Source organism: Schistosoma mansoni, chromosome 2 (genome assembly GCF_000237925.1).
Source record: "Schistosoma mansoni strain Puerto Rico chromosome 2, complete genome".
Lineage (NCBI taxonomy): Eukaryota > Metazoa > Platyhelminthes > Trematoda > Strigeidida > Schistosomatidae > Schistosoma > Schistosoma mansoni.
The window spans coordinates 19902619-19924236 of record NC_031496.1 but is presented as its reverse complement, the minus strand read 5'-3'; the positions used below and the strand labels follow the sequence as shown (position 1 = coordinate 19924236).

The following is a 21618-nucleotide window of genomic DNA, read 5'->3' as shown; positions in this document are numbered from 1 at the left end:
ACACCGCCCATTAGTACGGTCATAGACATTACCAGTGAGCTCTTCAGACCGTTACTAATCAATCACTTGTGAGACTTAGATGTTCAAAAGAATCGATCACTCTGTATGCATCTATACCACAGATAATCTACTTTATCTCATTTTGGCCTTCACCTTTTTCATATTAAAACATTGCATGTGATTATTGTTTGTTTAATTTTCATGCTATTGTGGGATTCGCTAACTTACATTGTGATTTCCTCGTGTTTATCATCTGTTCAAAACCTTCTTTTGGATCAATTTTCCACCACTTATTTTATTTATTTATTTGAACATATAAATATTGGTACAAAGAGGCACCGGATACATATGCGCCACACAAGTCACTTGATTTATCTGTGGGCCGGAATGCTGCTCAGGTGCCCAGACCGAAGCAGGTGGATTTCTTAGGGGTCCACACCCCGAGTCTTTGAGCTAAAGATCTGATCCACAAGGCAGTGGAGCATCGTGAGGAAATGCAGTCCCATGGTAGCCGGTCACCAATAATTGGTTCATACGCCATTTGTTCCTTCAGGGTACCAAAGCCCATGTGCACCATTGGTTTGAAATCAGGGTTTCCCAACTCCCCCAGGTGGACCTTCCGCGTCCACCAACCTGGTTAAAGCTCCGGACATTCGCCTTTCGTCTTCTCAATTTCGTAAACAACACTCCCGCCACTAGAAGGAAGTGAGTAAGACTTCCCTGGCAGAGGCAGTATATTCGTGGCCATATGGGAGCATTTCGAGAGGCCGTTCCAGGGCATTTGGGGGCGAAGTCCATGCATTATGGTAATCACGTACTGACACTGGTTGACCATTTTGAATTTTTACACAATACTTATTTTTCAAATTAAGATTACTAACATCTTTCATCTTAACTTATGAACCAAATTTATAAACCAATTGCAGTTCCATATGAAAATATTTTAGCAACGTCAAACTCAATGTTAGATGACATGGGGATTTGGCACTTTGCATAAAAGACTACAAACGATCAATACTAAATACTAACTTAATATTTTATCATTTTGGCTGATTAAATTACTATTATAATGAAGCCTGTGAGATCGCTTCCAATAAATACACATATTATCAATATATCTGAGCGAATGTGAAAGAGTGGAAATAGTGTTATCTATTTTTGTCCATTAAAATATCAGTTAATCTTGTTAAGTTGAACTTGTTAAAGGAAAAAGTACAGTATTTAGTACCATGCACCGAAACAGAATAAACAGGCTAGAAACGTTAGTTACAGAATATCAAGTAGAGTTATTGTTGTGACTTTAAGGCCGCTAGTTACCACATGATTTACTCGTCAATCGAAATGCGACTTATTCAGTCTTAGTACTGTGCCAAACCAATGACGTTCGACCGGTATGAGCAGCCTAGCAGCGTCCTTATTAGTCCTTTACTCTCCCAACCCTTCCAGTTGATCCCAGAACGCCAATAACAGCTCCCACTATGCGAATCATTTATTTCAAACATACTGGGTTTATATACCAGCCAAACAAACCGCATCACATCATAAAATAGGAAATAACATTTACGCAAGATCAAGCCAAAAAGTGGCTGTGAACATGGAAGACAGAAATCAATAAACTGAACATAATTTAAGAACGGTATTAGTCTATTAATAGTGCTCAGAAGTTACCCGTAATTTACTCTTCACTAAGATATAACGGTTATCCAGATTGATATAGGTAAAATATGATTTGAACTTATAACTCAGCTATTGATTATTCAGTACATTGATCATTAAATTACAGATTCTACGTTAGAATAAACAATCAGTAAAATTTAATACATATCAGTAGGATACAAGATGCTCTTTTAATTTTATTTCTTACTCCACAGCTTCATATATTTGAATCACTGTAATATTATCATTGTGTATCAACCTAAGAGCCTACATTTCCGAAAGATTCTATTAAGAACCACATAAGAAACCTTTGTGTAAAAAAATGCTGATTAGTTCAGAGGGTTTAGATAAATACAAGAATATTGAAGACAATATCAACAAATTTTAATGTTCGTCTCATTTTAATTTCTCATTTTAGTCACATGGTGCAATTATTCCACAGAATAATGTGTTAACAGTTACACCACTCGGTCAATTATTATCTGATATACCAGTTGAATTTTCAATAGGTCGTATGTTAATTATGGCATCATTATTAAGATTAACTAATCCTGTATTAAGTTTAGCTGCTGGTATGGCTATTCAGTGTCCATTATTACCATATACAGCTTTCAGTGGAGCAGAACAAACGCGTCGAATAGATGCACTAGCTGAATATGAAAGTGATCATGGAGATGCGTTTACATTGGTCAATGTTTTTGATGAATGGATTAAGGTAGTTTATCTTAGTAACGTATAATTGACAATATTTATTATTTTTTGTATTTATTTGTTGTTGATAATAATTATATATCCTCATTTAATTTCTGACCATATGGTTAAATAATTGTTAACAGATATTCAAATGGTCTTTTTTATTAATGTTCCAGTCAGTCATGACGTAGAACCTGTACGCATGCACGTCGATTCAAGTTGTCGTACCCCGTTTGCACAAAGAGATGAAATTGTCAGGCCAAATCCCACAATAGTAGAGGTAGTAAAAGTATCAATCTTAATAGAAAAGATTAGGCATCGAAGATACGATTCGAAAAGAAAATATAGATTGGTGAATTAAAAACAAAAAAAGTTATGAGGAATTTAAAATCTCAGGATTTGGGTGTAGATGAAGAATGGATGCATCTGCGCCATTGTGAAAGATTTTAAGTTATGTTACCCAAAGTCTCTAACCGTTGCGACAATAACACAGACCCTAACCAGGTAGTCTGTAGGTATTAACATGACTCAATCCAATTATCAGTGACTTCATGAACTGATACCTTGTTTTGATTTGGCATCCCCTGGCTTTCTTCCAACCTACTGCTATACTAGATAACATCGCCGGTCTATGTAGGCAGTGGTTGGAGATACGTAACATGTTCCAACCACCTCAATTGACTAAGATTTACTACCTCATCAATCGATTTGCCATTTTTACCTAGTACCCTATTCCTAACCCAGGCATTACTTTCTCCGTGGTTCTAATATACATGAACAATGCTTTTGTTATATCCCCTGGTGAATTATGAATGGTAACTCTAAGGACTATTTATCGACCAATGTATTATGCCTATTTCCTATTGTACAATTGTTACGTAACTAAACTATTCATATTCGTGTTTCTCTTATCATTAGCTTTATTTTGATCTTTGATTTATTATCATACGATTCTTGAGTTATAATCAGTTTATTGATTACTTTGGTTTGTATAAAAACCCAGTATGTTTGTAAATAATGATTCATATTGCCGAGGCTGTTATTTGTGTTCTGGACTTAACGGGCTGGGCTAGGCAGATAGGAAGGGCCGAATAGCACTCAAGACTGCTCGTACGATTTCAAGTATCATTTGCGTCCGATCAATAAATTCACTCCTCCCTAAATTGCGCGTTCATACATATTACGAGTTCACACGATATGACAGCTTTGAATACACCTTGATCGAATACTGATAACCTGCGAATATCCTCTATTTTTAATGACCATTTTTCACGCCCATAAAAGTAGAATGAAGCGAACTACTTCACAGTAAACCCGCCGTCTGGTCGGTAGACGGATATCTCTCCTACACCTTAAGTGACGCAATTAGGCAAAAGCCAATCAGGTGTGTGGAAAAGTTGACACTTTCTCCAGTGTACACCTAAACTGTGTTAAATGCTAGTAACTTATCGTATTTATAGTTCATGAAAATAATGTGTAACGAATAGAATCTTGTATTTTTTTTCCTACTTGTGTTATAGTTTATAATTTTACATATCCTCTCTTGATGTTTAAGGTCATCCAATAGATAACAGTTTATGTGGGCATTGTACATTTTAGAATTTTTCACGAAGATATCTTAAACTTGAAATAGAAGCAGTGATTTTTATAACTTCAAACCAATAACTTGTCAGAACAACATCATCATTATATTTCGTTTATTTATTTACTACCTTGTCACTGATTTTGGAACCACGTTTTTACTAACTTTTCTATGTGAACTCTTGTTGCGATCTACGACATTCGATTTAAATGCACACACTTCCCATACTTTTTCTCAAGCAGCTGTGTGAGTGAGAAGACAAAAATAACTAGGAAACTATAATTCACAACGAATATCTAGGTACACAGATCATTGCCATACATACATTTATCCTTCTGATCCAGACAAGGATGTGTAGGCTGAGATATTGAATAAGAGCACAATCAACTTCCTCCAATAATGTTGTGTGTGTAATTTTACATCCGTCATTTGGCCTTGAGGCAGAATGTAAGCACAAGCCGTGGATAAATCCAGACTCTTAACTTTATGTATTTGTCAGTCGAGTTTCAACTCCGATGCACTTTCATGCAGTTACGTTTGTTAGATTTAATTCTACGATAAGAAGCAAATGAATCGAATTTCTACAAAAGAAAAGCCATAGATATTATGATTCGGATAAACATAAATGACATCATCTAATAAATGTGACAGTCAATCCGGGGTTGGAATTACGTTTCAACTTATAATTAGAGATGAAATATTTGGTTCTCATTTTTGGACCTAATATTTATCTAAGGAGTGTCGGAATATTCTATTGGAATAAGGCGTGTAAATATACATATAGATTTACTAAAATTATATATAAGATTACAACCTGGTCATTGACTGACAGATTAGTTTATACCCTGTATTTTGAGTTAATTATTCTATTCGGTAATCGAGTAATCCTAACATCAGCAAACTAATTTAAGATATAAGATTTGACTAAAATTGTCATATTAATTCTAAAATAATTATGAGGTTAGATTGGAACTGGAAATCTTAACGGAATATACGTTTTATAAATTCTATCTTATATGAATTCAGTTCATGTTAAAGTACTCTGTTGTTGTATATTAGTCGATAAGTTGACTATCGCTTTGTATAATTGATGTTTTTTCTGAACGATCTTTGTTATTACGACACGATTGGTTTGATTTAATTTCTGAAATGATTATTGCAACTAAATTGATAATTTGCTCATGGACACCGTCAGCCAAATCATTGAATGTGTATTAAATGATCAAAGGTAATATAAAAAGTATATTAAATCAATAGGGTGTGATTATTTGTCACTCATCAAACGACTAATGATTGACCAAAGATGGGAGTAAAGTTCACAGAAGTATTAAGGCTTTTGTAGATTATGTACAGTTTAATGGTCACAGACAGTTTAACATGAAACATTCCCCGTAATATCTTTCGCGTTTCTACCCATTGTCTTCATATTAAAGATTATTGTCTTAAACGATAAAAAACATGATGGTTCAACTTATTCAATCTTAAAGAAGATAGTGAAAAACACTCAAAATAACCTTGCTGTATTTCTTCCATAATTCATTTTTCAGTGTGAATTAACGCTTTTTGATTACAATTGTTTTTGCTGTAACCATTAGATGAAATCAGAGGCGACTGGTCTTATTAAACAAGATCATGAATTAGACGAATTTGATAATGATAATGACAAAGGATGTACAAACATTAAACGATGGTGTCGTCGTATTGGAGCACAACAGCAACGTCTTCATGAAATGGTCCGATTACGTAGCCAATTCGCACAGTTGCTAAAAGACAGCGGTCTTCTTGATAGTAAATCCACGGAATCTGATAAAAACCTATCTAGAACACAACACTTTAAAAATTTAAATTATGCAAGACGTAGTGAACGAATGAAATCTAAACGACGTCGACTTCTCACTTTACAAGATAATGTAAGTACTGTTATTTGTCTGCGTTATTGCATAAGGTCGGTTATTCAATGCTAAAGGCATTTGACTCTCAACCACTAGGCCAGATATCCGAGCTACACTCCATCTATTTCAGGTATTATCACTAAATTTCGTACATAAAATGTGTCTGAACCTGTACTAAGTCACATAAATGAACCATTGGTTTGATTATTAAAAATTAAATTTTTATGTTTTATGTTTCATATTCTAACTCACTCCGCATACTTCGTTTAGGCAGTTGGTTGTTATCGCTAGCTATCGCATAAAATTGTTTGACGAGATGCTAAGAACATGCATGAGTACTTTGACACATGAGAAAGAAGCCATTTTCGGACCGGTTCTATGCAGTAATTTGTAGGTGGATTTATTCGACTTTTGTACTAAAGGTGACGACCTATTAGTTGAGACATCTAGCTTTCAATTAGTAGGTCACATGTTAGAGTCCCGCTTCATGCACTTTCGCTTAGGCATCTGGGCAGTATCACTATTCACCACATAAATTGTGACTTAAAGTCTAGTGCACGGTTCTTTACTTGTGAACTGAGTTACATAAGAAACACTAACCAATGATTTGTAACTACTTTTTATTCATATTTGTGTCCCAAATATGTATGTTATTCAGTAGAAATAAAGGAATAATGATCCAAATAGATTATGATGAATACTAGTTTCAAACAAAATTCACAAATAACATTATAGACCGATATTATCGAAGTTTCTTGTAAAAATTGTTTTAACACAGTTTAATCTTTAAAAAACCCTGTTATGCATGTACAGGTGTATAAATTAACGCATCTCTTCATAGTATTTGCAGAATTAACCAAAGTACTGAAGAAATTTTCCATAACCTGAATACCGAATAAGTTTAGCTTATCAGGTGATTATTAACATATTATTTGAAAGTTTCAGTTTTAAAAAGACAGTTCTGGTAGAGTTATATCATCTCAGCTAGATGGTTTAATTGCAAAGCTTTCATTATCATTCGGAACAACATCCTCAAGACCTACTTCAAGTGGAAGTGAGGTGTTTCATTATTATTTAAAAGCCTCACCACTTATTCTTTGCAGATTGGTATGAGCGATATCCTTCTAGGAATCCTGTGACATTTCTCCAGTTATTCGTTTCCACAATTGTCTAAGTACGTTGGTATAAGTGTGTACATCTTGTATTGTTTAACTTCATAAAATAAAATAAAATTATTGTGTTGGATTGAAAGTAACAGACTGATGCGTGACTTATAAAATGATTTTTAAAAATTTTTGACTAGTCACTGATCATATTGTCCTGAATGACAATGAAAGCTTCTCAATTAAACTGTCTAGGCTGGTGAACATAGAACCACCAAATGCTTATACTGTGAGATTATAGTGTAGGAAGGAGATTAAAACAACCGCGATGAATTTTGAGCTATTTTATGGCAAATTAGAAAATAGCTTTTACAAATGGATAGTTTATGGAAAAGAAAATAATGATATTACGAAGTGTATACAGATTTTATGCAATTAACAAGTTCATTCTTGTTTTCTACAGGTTTTTCTGGATGTAAACAAAAAACAAAGACACATAAACTCGTCCCGATGGATATAGATTGTCCATGTTTTCCGACCCTTAAAAGGATCTAAACAGATTTTTAAGAGTCCCTAATTTTTTTGTAGTTAAGGTTAGGACCAGTGGTTTGAGTTTATGGTTTGCATCACAACTGACATCAGCTATAATGTAACAATGGTGAGTAACTGTATAGATCGATGTATTTCACTCAAAAATATGAGAAGCTCCGTATGATCAGTTTGTCCATAAAATGCAGTATCATCAGGTCTAGGTTTGTTCCAGAATTAAGAATTTTGAGGTTAGGATTTTTTAGGGTCGTTTCGATTTACCTTTTATATATAATCTAAAGAGTAAGAATTATGCATTTGATCTGTTTAAAAATATCATTTTTACCCTCTTGTTGCACAGAATAATTTTCCGCTATTATCTTAAATATTTTGAGAAGCATTTAAAAGTATATCTACTGCTCGTTATACATGATATTTTAATTTCACGCGAGAACCTAAAAGTCGCATTCTCTATTCTGGTTAACTCGTTCTTAAAGTATACTTTCACCAGTATTCCCTTAGACTAGAAGTAATCACCATTTCAAATATATAGTTTTTGTTTGCTTTTGCTAGTTTGATCCCATTTCATTGTAGTATGTATAGTTATTTCCTTTCAATCCTCATTATTCATAATAAAGCGTTGCGAAATTAAACACACCTTAACAAAGAATATTCTTTTCAGTAAATTCTCTTCATGTTTTGTAATCATTTATCCAAATTAGTAATCCGAAAAGTGGTCAGGTTTAAGGCAAGTTTCACAATCAAATTAGCGTTAGTCCAAATCATTCTTCAGCCATATATATATATATATTCAGAATGTGTTATGTCATTTGTTAATGGTCTATAGGATTTTGTTTACTGTTTGACAATATTCAAATGGTTAATTTTACTATAACTTATGAAGTTTTTAACACCTTTACATTGTGACAGATATCGTATGGAGGAGCATAGGACAGTACTGATATGGGTTTGAATCCAATTTGGCTATTAGATGCCGGATGAACAATAATGGTATAATAAGATTCCGACGATATTCAACAACGCATACATGAGAATAATAAAGGTTTTTAGAAAAGAGTTTTTAATTTCTTGAGATAAAGGCGGTTATATTAATAACGGTACTTATTCTATCCTGTTTATATGACCTTAGAATGGAAATACTAAAATAGTCCAATGGAAAGGATAGTTAATGTGAAGTAATCAATTGCAGAAAATAATAATCATAACACCATTTAGCTCGTAATTGTAGTAATACTAATAACGTATTTTTTCCAAGTAGTCTCAGCAATGACAGTGTCATTTTTCATAGACCATTAACGTGAAATCAATGGTTCATCCTCTTGCCAAAGTCTAACTAGCAAATATTTTGATAATCTTTAGTACATAGTACACTGTAATTCGGATTCACCTACGGTATTTCAACATGACGGTTACTGTATCGAATTATTTTTAATTTCCTTTTTCCAATAACATTCATTACATTGCTTCTTTTTACTTTAATTTTACAGTTGAGTGAGAACTCAGAATCTGAAAAAGAAGATCATCATGTGGAAAGTGATTCATCTAAGTTGCGTAAATGGTTAAGTGCATCGAGTCGTTCATCAATCAATTCATCAAATGTACCTGTACAAGATTTAGAACTAGTATTATGTTACAATCTATCATCTTTAGCACAATCAGCCAATATTCAACAAAACATGACACAAGCTGATCTTCAACTGTTAAAAGTTGTATTAGCTGGTGGTATGTATCCTCAGTTGGCTATTGGTGATTCAGCCAACGCTTATCGTGTTGCTAATCGTGGTGGTACGGCTGGAGCTGGTGCTGAAATGGTCTTTCATACTAAGGTGAATGTTTGTTTTTAGCTCATGAATATCATCTGAAGCATACCACCTGGTTGACATTGTAGTATATATATATATATATATATATATATATATATATATCCTTAAGATAACTAATCTGAGTGATAAGAAATGTTTAACAAAATACTAGAAATGTAGTCAATTTATAAAAGAGTACTTAAACATATTTGGCTCTTGGATGCTAGTACATGTGATCAAGAAGTTGACTGAGTTTTCCCTTGCATGTTAAAGATTATTCTAAAGGATTTAAGTTGCTGGTGTTTTGGACGTTTTAAGTTTTTTTTTTCAAGCAGCAATTATATAGGATTATACTAAAACTAAGCTTACTAGTGGGTGGCCTATTTTCCTCCACGAGGGGTAACAGTGTAATTAAGTATATACAGTTACTCATTGTCAGGATAAATATCAATCGTGACAAAAATGAAAAATTAAAGTAGATAAATTTTGTTAGGAAAAGTAGAAGAAAAAAATTTTTGTCGATAATAATCAATTAGCTACAAATCGGTTACTCAGTCAAAAATTCCAAAAACTGTCCTAGTTATGTATACATTGGTATTCATAAATTATGTTAAGTTATGGTTTAATACTTTATGGTTATAATAATATGAAATCAGAATAACATGGTTTAGTTTCAATCGTTGTATGGCCTTGTGTTTGACAGGATGCAAACCTCTGTGGTTCATCGATTCTGTGGTATAAAAGACAAAGTCTCGAAATAGGTTTAAAAGTCCATCTGAATGTGATTTAAACGAAACATCCCTTCTACCTATCAAAAGTCTGGTGTATTGTGCAACAGTCTAATCTATTTTACTTCGTAGCTGTGAAACGAAGTTTTTTACAGTAGAAGACATGTAGTAAGTAACTAGTTTTTTTGATCATAAATATCATCGAAATATTGTTCATATTTGATAGGACCACCTACTGACTGATAGTGCGGTTAGGAGCAAAGTGGATGTCGATCTTTACTTTATCAGTAGCCCCCTAACTGCCTATTTGACGTCCGGAAAATGATTGGAAACCTTGGATCATAGGTATCGCAATAAATCACTGGCTCAGATACACCCATTCTTTATATTCTCGTAGATTTTCAGTTTCAATATGACTCGATACTTTTTATCACCCGAAGTCATGATTTTATTTAGAACTGTATTCCCTATTTTTAATCCTTTCTGGTATTATTTTCATACCTTTCGAACTGTTCATTTAAATTTAATCTCTCTGTGCTTATTTGATGTATCTAACTAGACCGATCCATATCTATGTCTCACCTTACGTTGTTTGTGACTGATTAACTCACTTGATTACGTCAAGTTCATATTAAACTGAAGAAAAACATTAATTAACAAATCTTTTTCTGTTACTAACACTTGGATTTGTTACTGTTTTTGAGAAATAATATGTCTACCTGGCATTGTTCATGTTCATGAGTTAAAAATTAAGCATGTTGAAAATTTTCCCACTATCTGGTATATTAATTTATCGATTCTTTTTCATGAAATGATATATCTTGTTTTGCGATCTCATAATTTTGAAGTTCTTGTGTTATTTGAGCTGGGTGAAGCTTTTATTATCTTCCTAGACAATATTATCAACGTATACTTCAATAAGTGAGCTATTATAATTTGTCCAGGTCAATAGAACAAACTGTTAGTCAGTTGTGGCTAAGTTCTAATCCCTTCTTATTGAAGTGTATGTCGATTATGTCATCTAGAAAGACAATGAGAGCTCCACAACTAAACCATTCAACTCAGAGAACACAACACCTTCAAAATTATCATTCTATGTTACAAATATTCCTCGTCGTTTATTCAACTACTTTTTTTCTATTCTATTTTAGAATAAAGGTTTTGTTACACTTCATCCAAATGATGTATTTGTTAGAAAACCAGATGTGTTATTTCCTGAGCGTAATTTAAAAAAACGGAATAATAATCATCCAAACGTGTCAAAGGTACAAAAGTCACAAACATCATTATCAAATAAAAATTCAAAACAATCAAGAGATGATGATTTTGATGATGAACAAACAGAAGAAGAAAATATTCCTGAAGTTTTACCATCTGGTTTTGCATACGATCATCAATTACTTATGTATCTGTAAGTTGATAGTTGTTTTTTTTAATGAAAAAATGTCAAAATATGATTATCACTTGCATTAATATTATCATCAGGGATTTTTTAAACAATTCGCAACAACCCCAACAATAGTGATCGGTTATTTTACTTACCCCTTTTCGATTATTTATACACAGTTTTCAAAGTAAATCTGATCTTGAACTAAGTTCTATTGTAACGAGTCTCTCACATTGTACGAGCATTCCATGTACGTAGATAAATGGTTTCTCTGGTTGTTAGAAGGGGCATCGGCCTCGTGACTTCCGAAGGAACTCGGCTTTCATCATGAGGCGTCATAATTCTTCCTTCAACTTTGATGGCAGAGTTTAAATGGTTTGAATAATTTTTCTGGTTATTGTTTTTTTAGCGAGTTGGTTTTCTACGGAATGGGGTCGCTAACCTCATGCCTAGCCCTCCTCCTTTACCCGGGCTTGGGACCTGCAGTAGACCCCAGAGGGGCTACAGGTGTAGTTATATTCATGTTTTAACCATATGAATTCAGTTTCCACTTGATTATGTTGTAACTGGGCAATGGTATTCCTCTTATTACTTGTTATAACTTTGAAAAAGCTCTTGCTTGAGACTTGTTACAATGGAACAAAACTCATATGTTTAGATGCAAAGAAGAAGACAATATTTTATTTAGATTAGGATTTATTATAAACCTCAAGTAAATCAAAACTATGCTAGGTTATATATGATTTACTTAGCTTGTAACTAGTTACATTTAAGTTCATTGAGCTGGCTAGTAGTTGATCCAAATTAATCAATAACTATATGCATGTATACGATTTGCAACGTTAATAAATTTAACTGATTTAATTAACAATTATAACTAAGTTGCTGAGTTATATATTTATTCCTTAACATTAGACGTAGTGAATTTTAGTGTCATAGTCAGGATAACAGTTTCTTAGGTTTTATTAATGTATTTTTTGTTTAAGATCCACCAGTGATTTTAAACTCTGGTTTTTTTTTATTTTCTATAAAAGTTATTACTCGCTGGAACCAACACGTTCATTAACTCCAGTGTAAAGAATTATATCATTTTCTTCCTGAGTTTTCTACTTTTATCTGTCCTAAACATCTGGTTCTGTTTTCGCTTATCGACTTGATCAACAAATCAATAGACTATCTACGCTGTAACTCAACTTCAACACTCTAAATCCTATAACTATGTCTAGTTTGTTGAAAGACGATTGGTTGTATACATTCTATAAATTTTTGAAAGTATTTATTAAAAGTTTCCTCGTTCACTGTTTTGCAAAGATATGCTTACTGAAATATTTTACTTCGTCCATACACTCGATTTTTTTTCCGTTATTATTCCTTCTGCTTTGGTCTTAATAAATTCAGTCTTATGAATGGGATGCTTGAACGATTGTAGCTTATAAGCAACACTTATAATGTCACATTTGTTTTTTGCGTAACAATAATTAACATTCTATGTATAGAATAATAATTTCAAGTTGATTTTTTTTCGCCATTATTATCGTTCTAAATAGTGAATGCTGATATTTGTGGTTATTCCATTGTGAACTTGATTAGAACCTCGAATGCCATCTTGAAATATTTCAAAAGTCACATGGAATCTGGCGAACTATACTCGCGGATAATTAACTGTTCCATCTATATCGACCTACTGAATTACAGTTAGTAGTATAATTGTATTTTGCTAATTTCCAGTTCTGCAGATCTGTGATATCAATTAAACAGAGTAGTCAACACTTTTGAATATATTAACCTGTCGTAAAGTAATAATCTGTTCAAGGTTACTTAATCCTTTATCAGATTCCAAACTTTTTAAAAATATATTTTCATATCGTCTGTTGTCAAAACTTGAATACTCGGATAAAAGGTATTCATGTGTACTCATCTTTTATGTGACGTTATACTTAAAATGTACTTTCCATCGTTAATTGTTTTCATAAATAGATACATTTTATTAAACTGATGTATTATATGTATAATAGAAATTTAACAAATCCTATGTATTGAAACTGAAGGTTATTTTAATCTAGATTCGAACAGTCAGCTTTCATCACTGAATATTATGTTTAAATAGTCCTCCACGTATATTAGGTAATTTTTAAATGGGATTTGTGAATTTCAATTTGATGATTGTTTATCTACAATGAAAATACATCTGATACCTGAAGTTCTTTTAGCTTTTAGAAACAAGAATATTCACGTATAGATGAGTAGTCTTATTGGTATTTTCATTCACATTCTCACTATGAATGATATTACACTGAAATGGTAGTTTCACTTTTCACACAATTTCTTTGTGTGTGATAGTAACCTCCTTTTATTCATCACAATGTAATATAACGATTATCAATGTATGATGTTTGTTTTGTTGTATTGGTTATAAATTCCATATTTGTTTACTGATGAAATTGTACAGTTTTCAAAGGAGAATTTACCATGTTTGTAAGCATTCATATATTATTTACAGCATGAATTCCTAGAATCTATAATTATGAATATATTTTATCATACAAACATTCCACAAATTTATGTTTCGTATACATTTTATTATGAAGTATCATTAAAAAGTTAAAAACTAAAGAATTTCAATAGCTGAATTCATGAGTGTTGACCTAAGTTAGACCACCAGGTTCATGTTTTCAATGGTGGTCTAGCTTAGATTGACTCATAAATTCAAATAGTGAAATATTTAGAATTACTTAATTTGTCGATATTTTCAAGAATTAATCAGCTGATATCCGCTCACGATAAGGCATATCTTTAAATTTATCAAATAATCTAAACAACTTTATATTGATTCTTCTTAAAATACAATATTATAGGTATATTTGAACTGAAATTTTGTACAGTTCATTAGAGGATATCACTGATTTCAGTGTAAGTAACTGTCAGTTTTATAGAATACATGTGATGTAAGGATGTGTTTTTTTATTATTTACATTACTTAAGATATAAACGTAAGAGTATAATTTATATTTTATTTTTAACTGAAGTAGATTTTTATATTTCGAAGAGCTATAGCAATATATATAACAAACCTGTAGAATGATGTGAATTTTATTTTTAGTCACCTTATTAAATTGAAGCCCCCAAATGCCCTGGTACGGCCGAGAGTGGGAAGAGTTCGTTCTCCCTCTCGAAATGCTCCAAATCAATAGTGCACATCGGCTCCAGGATCCTGAAGGAACAAATGATGTATGAACCTATTGTTACTCACTGGCTACCATGGGACTGCATCACCTGACGTTGCTCCACTGTCTTGTGGATCAGACCTTTAGGTCAAAGGTTCGGGTTGTGGCTCCCTAAGAAAACTACCTGCTTCGGTTTTGGTGTCCGTGGAGTATCCCAGCCTTCACACAAATCATTTGGTTTGTGTGACGCATATGTATCTGGTGCCCCTTTGTACCAATATTTATGTGCTTAAATGAATAAATAAATTAATTAATAAATTGAAACAGAATTTCCATAGTAAATTAATATAAAATCATTTACTCGCTTTAAAAAAGTAAACCTGACTAAATATTACTGATATTGTTCTATTTACAATCTGTTTTCATGAAAGTCATATTAGTAGTTTGTAAACGCCAGAAATTTCGCTTCCTATTATTCAGGATTTTTGTGTGTGTGTGAAGAATTTCAATACTCTATATCTTGGCTAAACATAACTAAGCAAAACAGACATGTATATCCTTCGCTTTACTATACTCTCTGGATCTACTATTGTTTGTTAAACATTACTATTAAACTATTGGGTTGTAAAAATGAATTACAGACTGTTTCATGAATTGAATAAAACAATTCATTATTGTTGTAACTAATATGCATACATACAGTATTTGTCAAATTAGTATAAAGAATTGTATGTTGAACCTTCTTCATGTTTTATAATTGATCGATCGATTGTTGTTATTTCGGAACTTTTAGTCTATAAAAATCGGTGATATTATTAGGGCGGAGTCAACAAATGAACGTCGAGTCTCTGCCTATCTCTTATTTTCTTCACAGATTAATTCAATGTCCTGACAGGTTTTCATTCAACAACAAAAAAAGACACATGTATTGGTCTGTCTATCCACTAATTCTTTATTATTGATAGTTCATGTGTCTTTATAAATTTAATATACACAAACCTTTACGTGTGTATGTATATGTGCTAACAAATAAAAACAACAGAGAAAGTCTGTGGTTGAATTTTGTTGACCTGCTAATTTTCAAATAGTATATCATCGATTTCTATAGAAAAAAAAATCAATTTTAGTCAGGCCGTTTAAAGCCCGGTCCAATGAACATGTAGGTTAGTATCAATGACATGAATTCTAGCCAAAAATTACTAATAGTAATAATAATAATAGTAATAATAATAGTACAGTTAATGATCATCATATTCTTGCATGATTCTAGATTCTCATATTTGATTACATTTGCTACTTAGGTCTTTTTGTTTTGTGATATTGAGTTGATTGTTCATGATGCTCAACTATGTATTAAGGTGCTTGACTTCAAGATGAACTGAATATATAGTTCCTTATAGTATGTGAATGTTTTCCGTTTATGAGAAGTTAGGTGGTTTTCACTAAACTCGTCATATAATGATCATGTTCAACGGATCACAAAATGAATAAGTAGAATATCTCAATAGTTAAATGCTAAAAAATGAACTGACTTTTGTGATTCTATTTACAATTTTCTCACGTACCACTGATAAGGTTACCGCTGAGTAGGTTTTTTTTTAAGTAGATATAGTTGAAAAATGTTAAGGATATCGTCAGTCAAACCAAAGAAAAATAAACATAATCAACTATCTAAACCAATTAGACAAAATAGATTTATACAAATATGTGATGAAAGGTTATATTCAGTTTTCACATTTTCTGAATTTAAATTTAATACAGTTAACAGTTTAAAATATCGTTAAAATATGCTAATTCTGTCACCTCATAGAAAACATCTATTGAACTATGCATTAATGTTCTCTTTGTGGTTCTATATAAACTGAAATAATCATAAATCTGCAAAATTATAAAATTCTTATTCTTATCAATTCAATATATTGTAATTAATGATAAAATGATAGTAGAGTTCTTGGAAGTTGGCATACATTATGTACGCACAAATAGATAACAACAAAATAACTAAACTAATTATAGTTACACGTTACTAGCAAAACGCGACCAATTTTCATACTATTTCAATGTCTTCAATAACAATTCATGTGATAGAATTATACTTTATTCCGCCAATTCTGGTATGTTTCCGAATATAGATGAGCGGCTGGGGATGAACTCCACTTTGTCAAGTTATCCAATGGTATCGTAGTCGGTGATTACGATTATGTTTTCGTTTATATAGTCCCTCAATAGCAAATATTTTAGAATAATTCCTATTATAGAGTTATTTGAAGGTATGACTTTTCCATGTAATTTTTCTTCCATCCTGACTGACTACGCTACACTTGACCCATCTGTAGCATGATGGAGTGGTCTTTTCGTCGTAGTAAACTACATTTTTCATGTAAGCCAGGAAAAAAACAGATAACGAAACACGTCTTCTGTCATAGATTACGATATTGTAAATAAGGAGCTCCGCTTGATTTTGGTTGGTTGTCAGGTGCAAGGTCAAAATTGCAAATGAGAGTGGAGTTTATCCTCACCCAGATAACCACAGTATGTAAAGTACACAAAATTATTTTGATTGATTTTCACTCTATTTGCCAAAGTTTTTTCAATAGTTTTTTTTAGAAGTACAATTTAGATTATTGGGCCTTGTCTTGACAAGTAACTACTCTGAAACCATTGTCAAAGCTATATTTCTTTCTTAATGTTCAAGTTGAACTCTTGAAAATAGTGAACGATGTCATTGATTAATGAAACTTTTTTGTAAAAGAATATAGGTTTATGTAATCAGTTTTAAGCCTCAACAGTTTATGTATCAAGTAATAATAAAGTCCGGTTGTCTAATCTACAATGGCCAAAGTAGAATTCGAACATGCAGTATACTAATTGGAAAGTTTACCACTCTAAATATTAAGTTATTTTTCAAACTCCATGAATAGATTTAACAATGAATTGAAAAATATACTATATTTTGTGCATATTAAATTATATAGATGCAATAGTAAAAAGGACGAAATGAATTTAAACTTCACCCCATTGCACAAGCTAGTGGCTAAGTGGATAACGGGATGACGTTTGAAGCGTATGGCACTGGGTTCGAGTCCTGGAATGTATATTAACTGTGAGATGCAGGTACATCCAACTGACGAGTCTCAAGTAGGACGAAACGCGCGTCCTGTATTTCGTTGCTAGCCAACATACACGTTTGTTTATAATGCTTGTGACTCTAGGTAATACCGAGGCAATCCGCACAGGATGCTCATATGTTAATAGAAGACTGATAAGTAGCAGTCCTAAAAGTTAATGGGAAGATTCAACCAATACAAAATGAAAGTAACAAAGACAGTTTAGACGATTTTTTATAATATTTAATTTAAACAATGTTCACTGTATTAAAACACAAATTCTATATCGTTTTGTTTTATACTATGTGAGTAATGATTAAAAATGTGGAACCTTTTTTAAAAGCAAATACTACTACTACTACTACATATTTCAGTGGTTTTAATAAACATTCACCTCACTTTCTTCAATTAAGTTTTATCGAATTAGCATCAACATATCTAATAAAATGTGTAAATTAATAAAAGCAGGTATATAACTTCGCATCTGATGACCAAGTTCGTTACAGTCATTGCGACGTAAGATTGATTTATGTCATTTCTTCAACAGGAACTATTTTTTGGAATGTCATGAATCATTTAGTCCTATATCTTCTTTATCAAACTTGAAAACCTTTTCTTGAATATATGTTTTCAAGCTCATGATTTATATAATATAATTGAAAAAAGCATAATTTTTCTACGTGCATATTTGTTGTAGATACAGTTGTCAATAGTCCTACTTCATATATACTGATCCTTTGATAATTCTAAATTAAATAAGGAAAGAACAAAATATGTTAAATTAAATGAATTCTTTACATTTCAAGGCTTCTAGTCAGCTGCAAAAGACCTAAATTTACATTAGTGATGTTATTGCGAAGTGCTTAACATTACCACAATCAATCAACTTTAACCCTACTTCAATCTCGTCGACTGAGACAGATACAATTGCTATGAATCATTAAGTAGCTAACTATTAAACGTATCTTCTTATATATATGTTTTGTTGATGCTACTCACAAGGATTTTTTTTACGTAGTATGTAGCGGAACGTGGCATCGAAGTTGCAACAATTTTCAGACAGAGTGAAGAGTTTCAGCGTTTGCAGAACACTTGGAGACTAGACGAGAAAGTAGTTCAGAGGACAGAACACATCGAAAGATGCGAATGTTTGATTGAAGGCTATGTATGTGTACCATGTAACTCCCCGCAATAAATATACATTCCTCCTGCCTATTTTCGTGTTTTACATGTATACCACCGTATATGATCACTGTTTAACTTAAATTGTCTTTGACCACATATCTGTTACAATCATACTGGTGCATACATTATGGTTTTCTTTATTGTTCCCCTTCTCGTATGAATATCATCTCACTGATTTGATAAGCTGATACATGATTATATCGAATCTCATGTAATACACGTTTAAGGGCATTTGACTATCTAGTTGATCTGAATAAGATTATTCAGGGTTTCTTGAAAAAAATTATTTGATTTTTGAACTTATTAAATTTGTCACTTTGAAATGACCAATTAATTTTCTATTTATTTACTATTAATGATTATTTTTTAGGGATTTAATGGAAACAACTAAACCTTTTCTGGTAAATACAATACGGGTTCCAGCATTACCGACTTTGCTATTATATTGTCGGGAAGTGGATACAAATGCTGACATTTCAAGGTTTGTAACGAGTATAAATATTTTCAAATCTTATTATCATTATTAGTAACACTAAAATGATGGAGATTTTCACTTTGGTATGCTTTTGGTGTTGTTTAATCCTCTAAGCTAGATGATTCGGTTACGAAACTTTAATTGTCGACCTTGACAACATCAACAGCTACTTTAGGTAGTTATCCTACAAGCGTTAAGTCAGTTTATTCTGGTGGCATTGTTTGTGATTGGTTGGTCTCATTGTTCCTTGTATTCATTTTGACTGTTTTGTTCGGTTGACCTCTGACCATACGGTTAATTGACCTTTTTCATATGGGTATTGATATTATTGTTAATATCAATAAGTCCTAGTGATTATATATATATATATATATATATATATATATACAATGATTGCTCAGTATGAATGTTTCAGTCCTTCAGACCAATCGCAGCTCAAATAGCTTAGTGATAGTATCCCTGTGACACAGTTTTGTTCTGAATCTCGCAGGTATCATTATTTCTGTCAAAATAACATATACTGCTTACTGAATCGTATCAGTAAACCCAAAACCGAGGTATAGGGTTTCCTGCTAACTACCTCCTGATATGGTGAGCCAATCAAAAGTAGCCTAATGAGAAGGTCAGTCGATGACAATCAGAAGTAACCTAAAGAACAAGTGCATTTCAGTGGCTAAAAGGTGGATCTTTTTCTTAAGAATTAGAGTGGTATATACTTAAATGAGTATTTGTGCATTTTATTCGTAGCCCAATCCAATTTATCACCTAAGCAGTTAGTTGGGGGGTTAAGGCGTAGCACACCGTGTATCAGCATCAGATTTTTGACATCGCCCTCCACAACATCTCCAAACATCTAACATCAGTTCTTTGATTTATTTGGAGTGTATGGAAGTGATATATCCATGCCGAAGCATGATTCAAAAAAATTCTATTTCCTTACTGATTATCATTACATAGACCTACCCATGAAAGCTGAAGTAAAAGAAACACAAGAATTTTTTCAACAATGTGAATGAAGATGTACTTTATTTATTTATTTAAACACAAACATTGGTAAAAGAATGCACCAAATATACATGCGTCACACAAATCATTTGATTTATGTGAGGGCTGGGATACTCCACGAACACCAAAACCGAAGCAGGTAGTTCTCTTAGGGGGCCACATCCGGAGACTTTGACCTAAAGGCTTAATCCACAAGGCAGTGGAGCAACGTCAGGTGATGCAGTCCCATTTTAGCCAGTGAGTAACAATAGATTCATACACCATTTGTTCTCTCAGGATCCTGGAGCCCATGTGCACTATTGATTTGGAATCAGGATTTTCTAACTCCCCTAGGCGGGTCCTCCATATCCACCAACCCGGTTAAAGCGCCGGACATTCGCCTTTCGTCCTCTCAATTTCGTAAACAACACCCTCGCTATGAGAAGGCAGTGAGTAGAACTTCTCTGATAGTGGTTGTATACTCGTGACCATGTGAGAGCATTTCGAGAAGGAGAGCGGACTATTCCCACACTCGGAAATACCAGGGCATTTGGTATCGAAGGAAGATGAGATAAGTCTGTTGCACAACAGGTCGAAAGTATTTTAAAGAGAATAGGAATGACTAATCCCAAGTTTTATAAAACAATATTTTTATGACTTTAGTTTATGTATTCATTGGACAGACTTAATACATTCCAAATCTAGTTTTTCATATCGCAAACTAACTGTTTCAACTATACTTACTGATCGAAAATTGTAGTAAACATTTGCTTATAGTTGTATAGTGGATTACAAGCGGTTACAGTTAAAAAGAGATATTTTGGTAATTTATGCTGATATTATCCACTTGTGTAGTTTTCTATAGTTGACATCGTTATAAGCTTGAAAACTTGGTGCATGTTTTAACTCCTATTTCTAACTCATTATTAACCTATCAGCTGTGAACTCTATGGTTTTCGAGTAAGTGAACGTAGATATGTGACTTAGTGGTCGTCGAATCACGTTCTAAATTGTAAGTATTGTTTTGTGTAATATGAAATTAATTCAACCTTAGAAACTTCAAATCTGTTTATAAATTTTCGGAAACCTATAAAATGAGAAACTACCACATACATTCAAGTTTCATAGCTTTTTCAGAGACAGATTTTTGTATTTAATTGTCTGCGTACTCATTAGCCAATAAAGGGGCATAACATTTCCTGTTTCTCTCAATTTCGGTAATGCTGTAATGTACCTTTACCTAAGTTCATAGATGGGAAGCTATAAACTTTAGAAGCAACTAATTACAATTTAATTTGAACTACTCAAAAT

At 32.6% G+C, this 21618-nt stretch overlaps 1 protein-coding gene across 1 annotated transcript in view; it reads left to right on the top strand.

Moving 5' to 3' along the window:
- Positions 1 to 21618, top strand: part of Smp_147330 (putative atp-dependent RNA helicase) — a gene marked incomplete at its 5' end in the record, with an annotated part of 56595 nt that overhangs the window by 19866 nt on the left and 15111 nt on the right. The window contains 5 exons of the mRNA XM_018796015.1: positions 2075 to 2384; positions 5600 to 5841; positions 8963 to 9301; positions 11271 to 11416; positions 19219 to 19329. Coding sequence (XP_018650270.1) covers positions 2075 to 2384; positions 5600 to 5841; positions 8963 to 9301; positions 11271 to 11416; positions 19219 to 19329 — 1148 coding nt within the window. The remainder of the gene's footprint in view (positions 1 to 2074; positions 2385 to 5599; positions 5842 to 8962; positions 9302 to 11270; positions 11417 to 19218; positions 19330 to 21618) is intronic.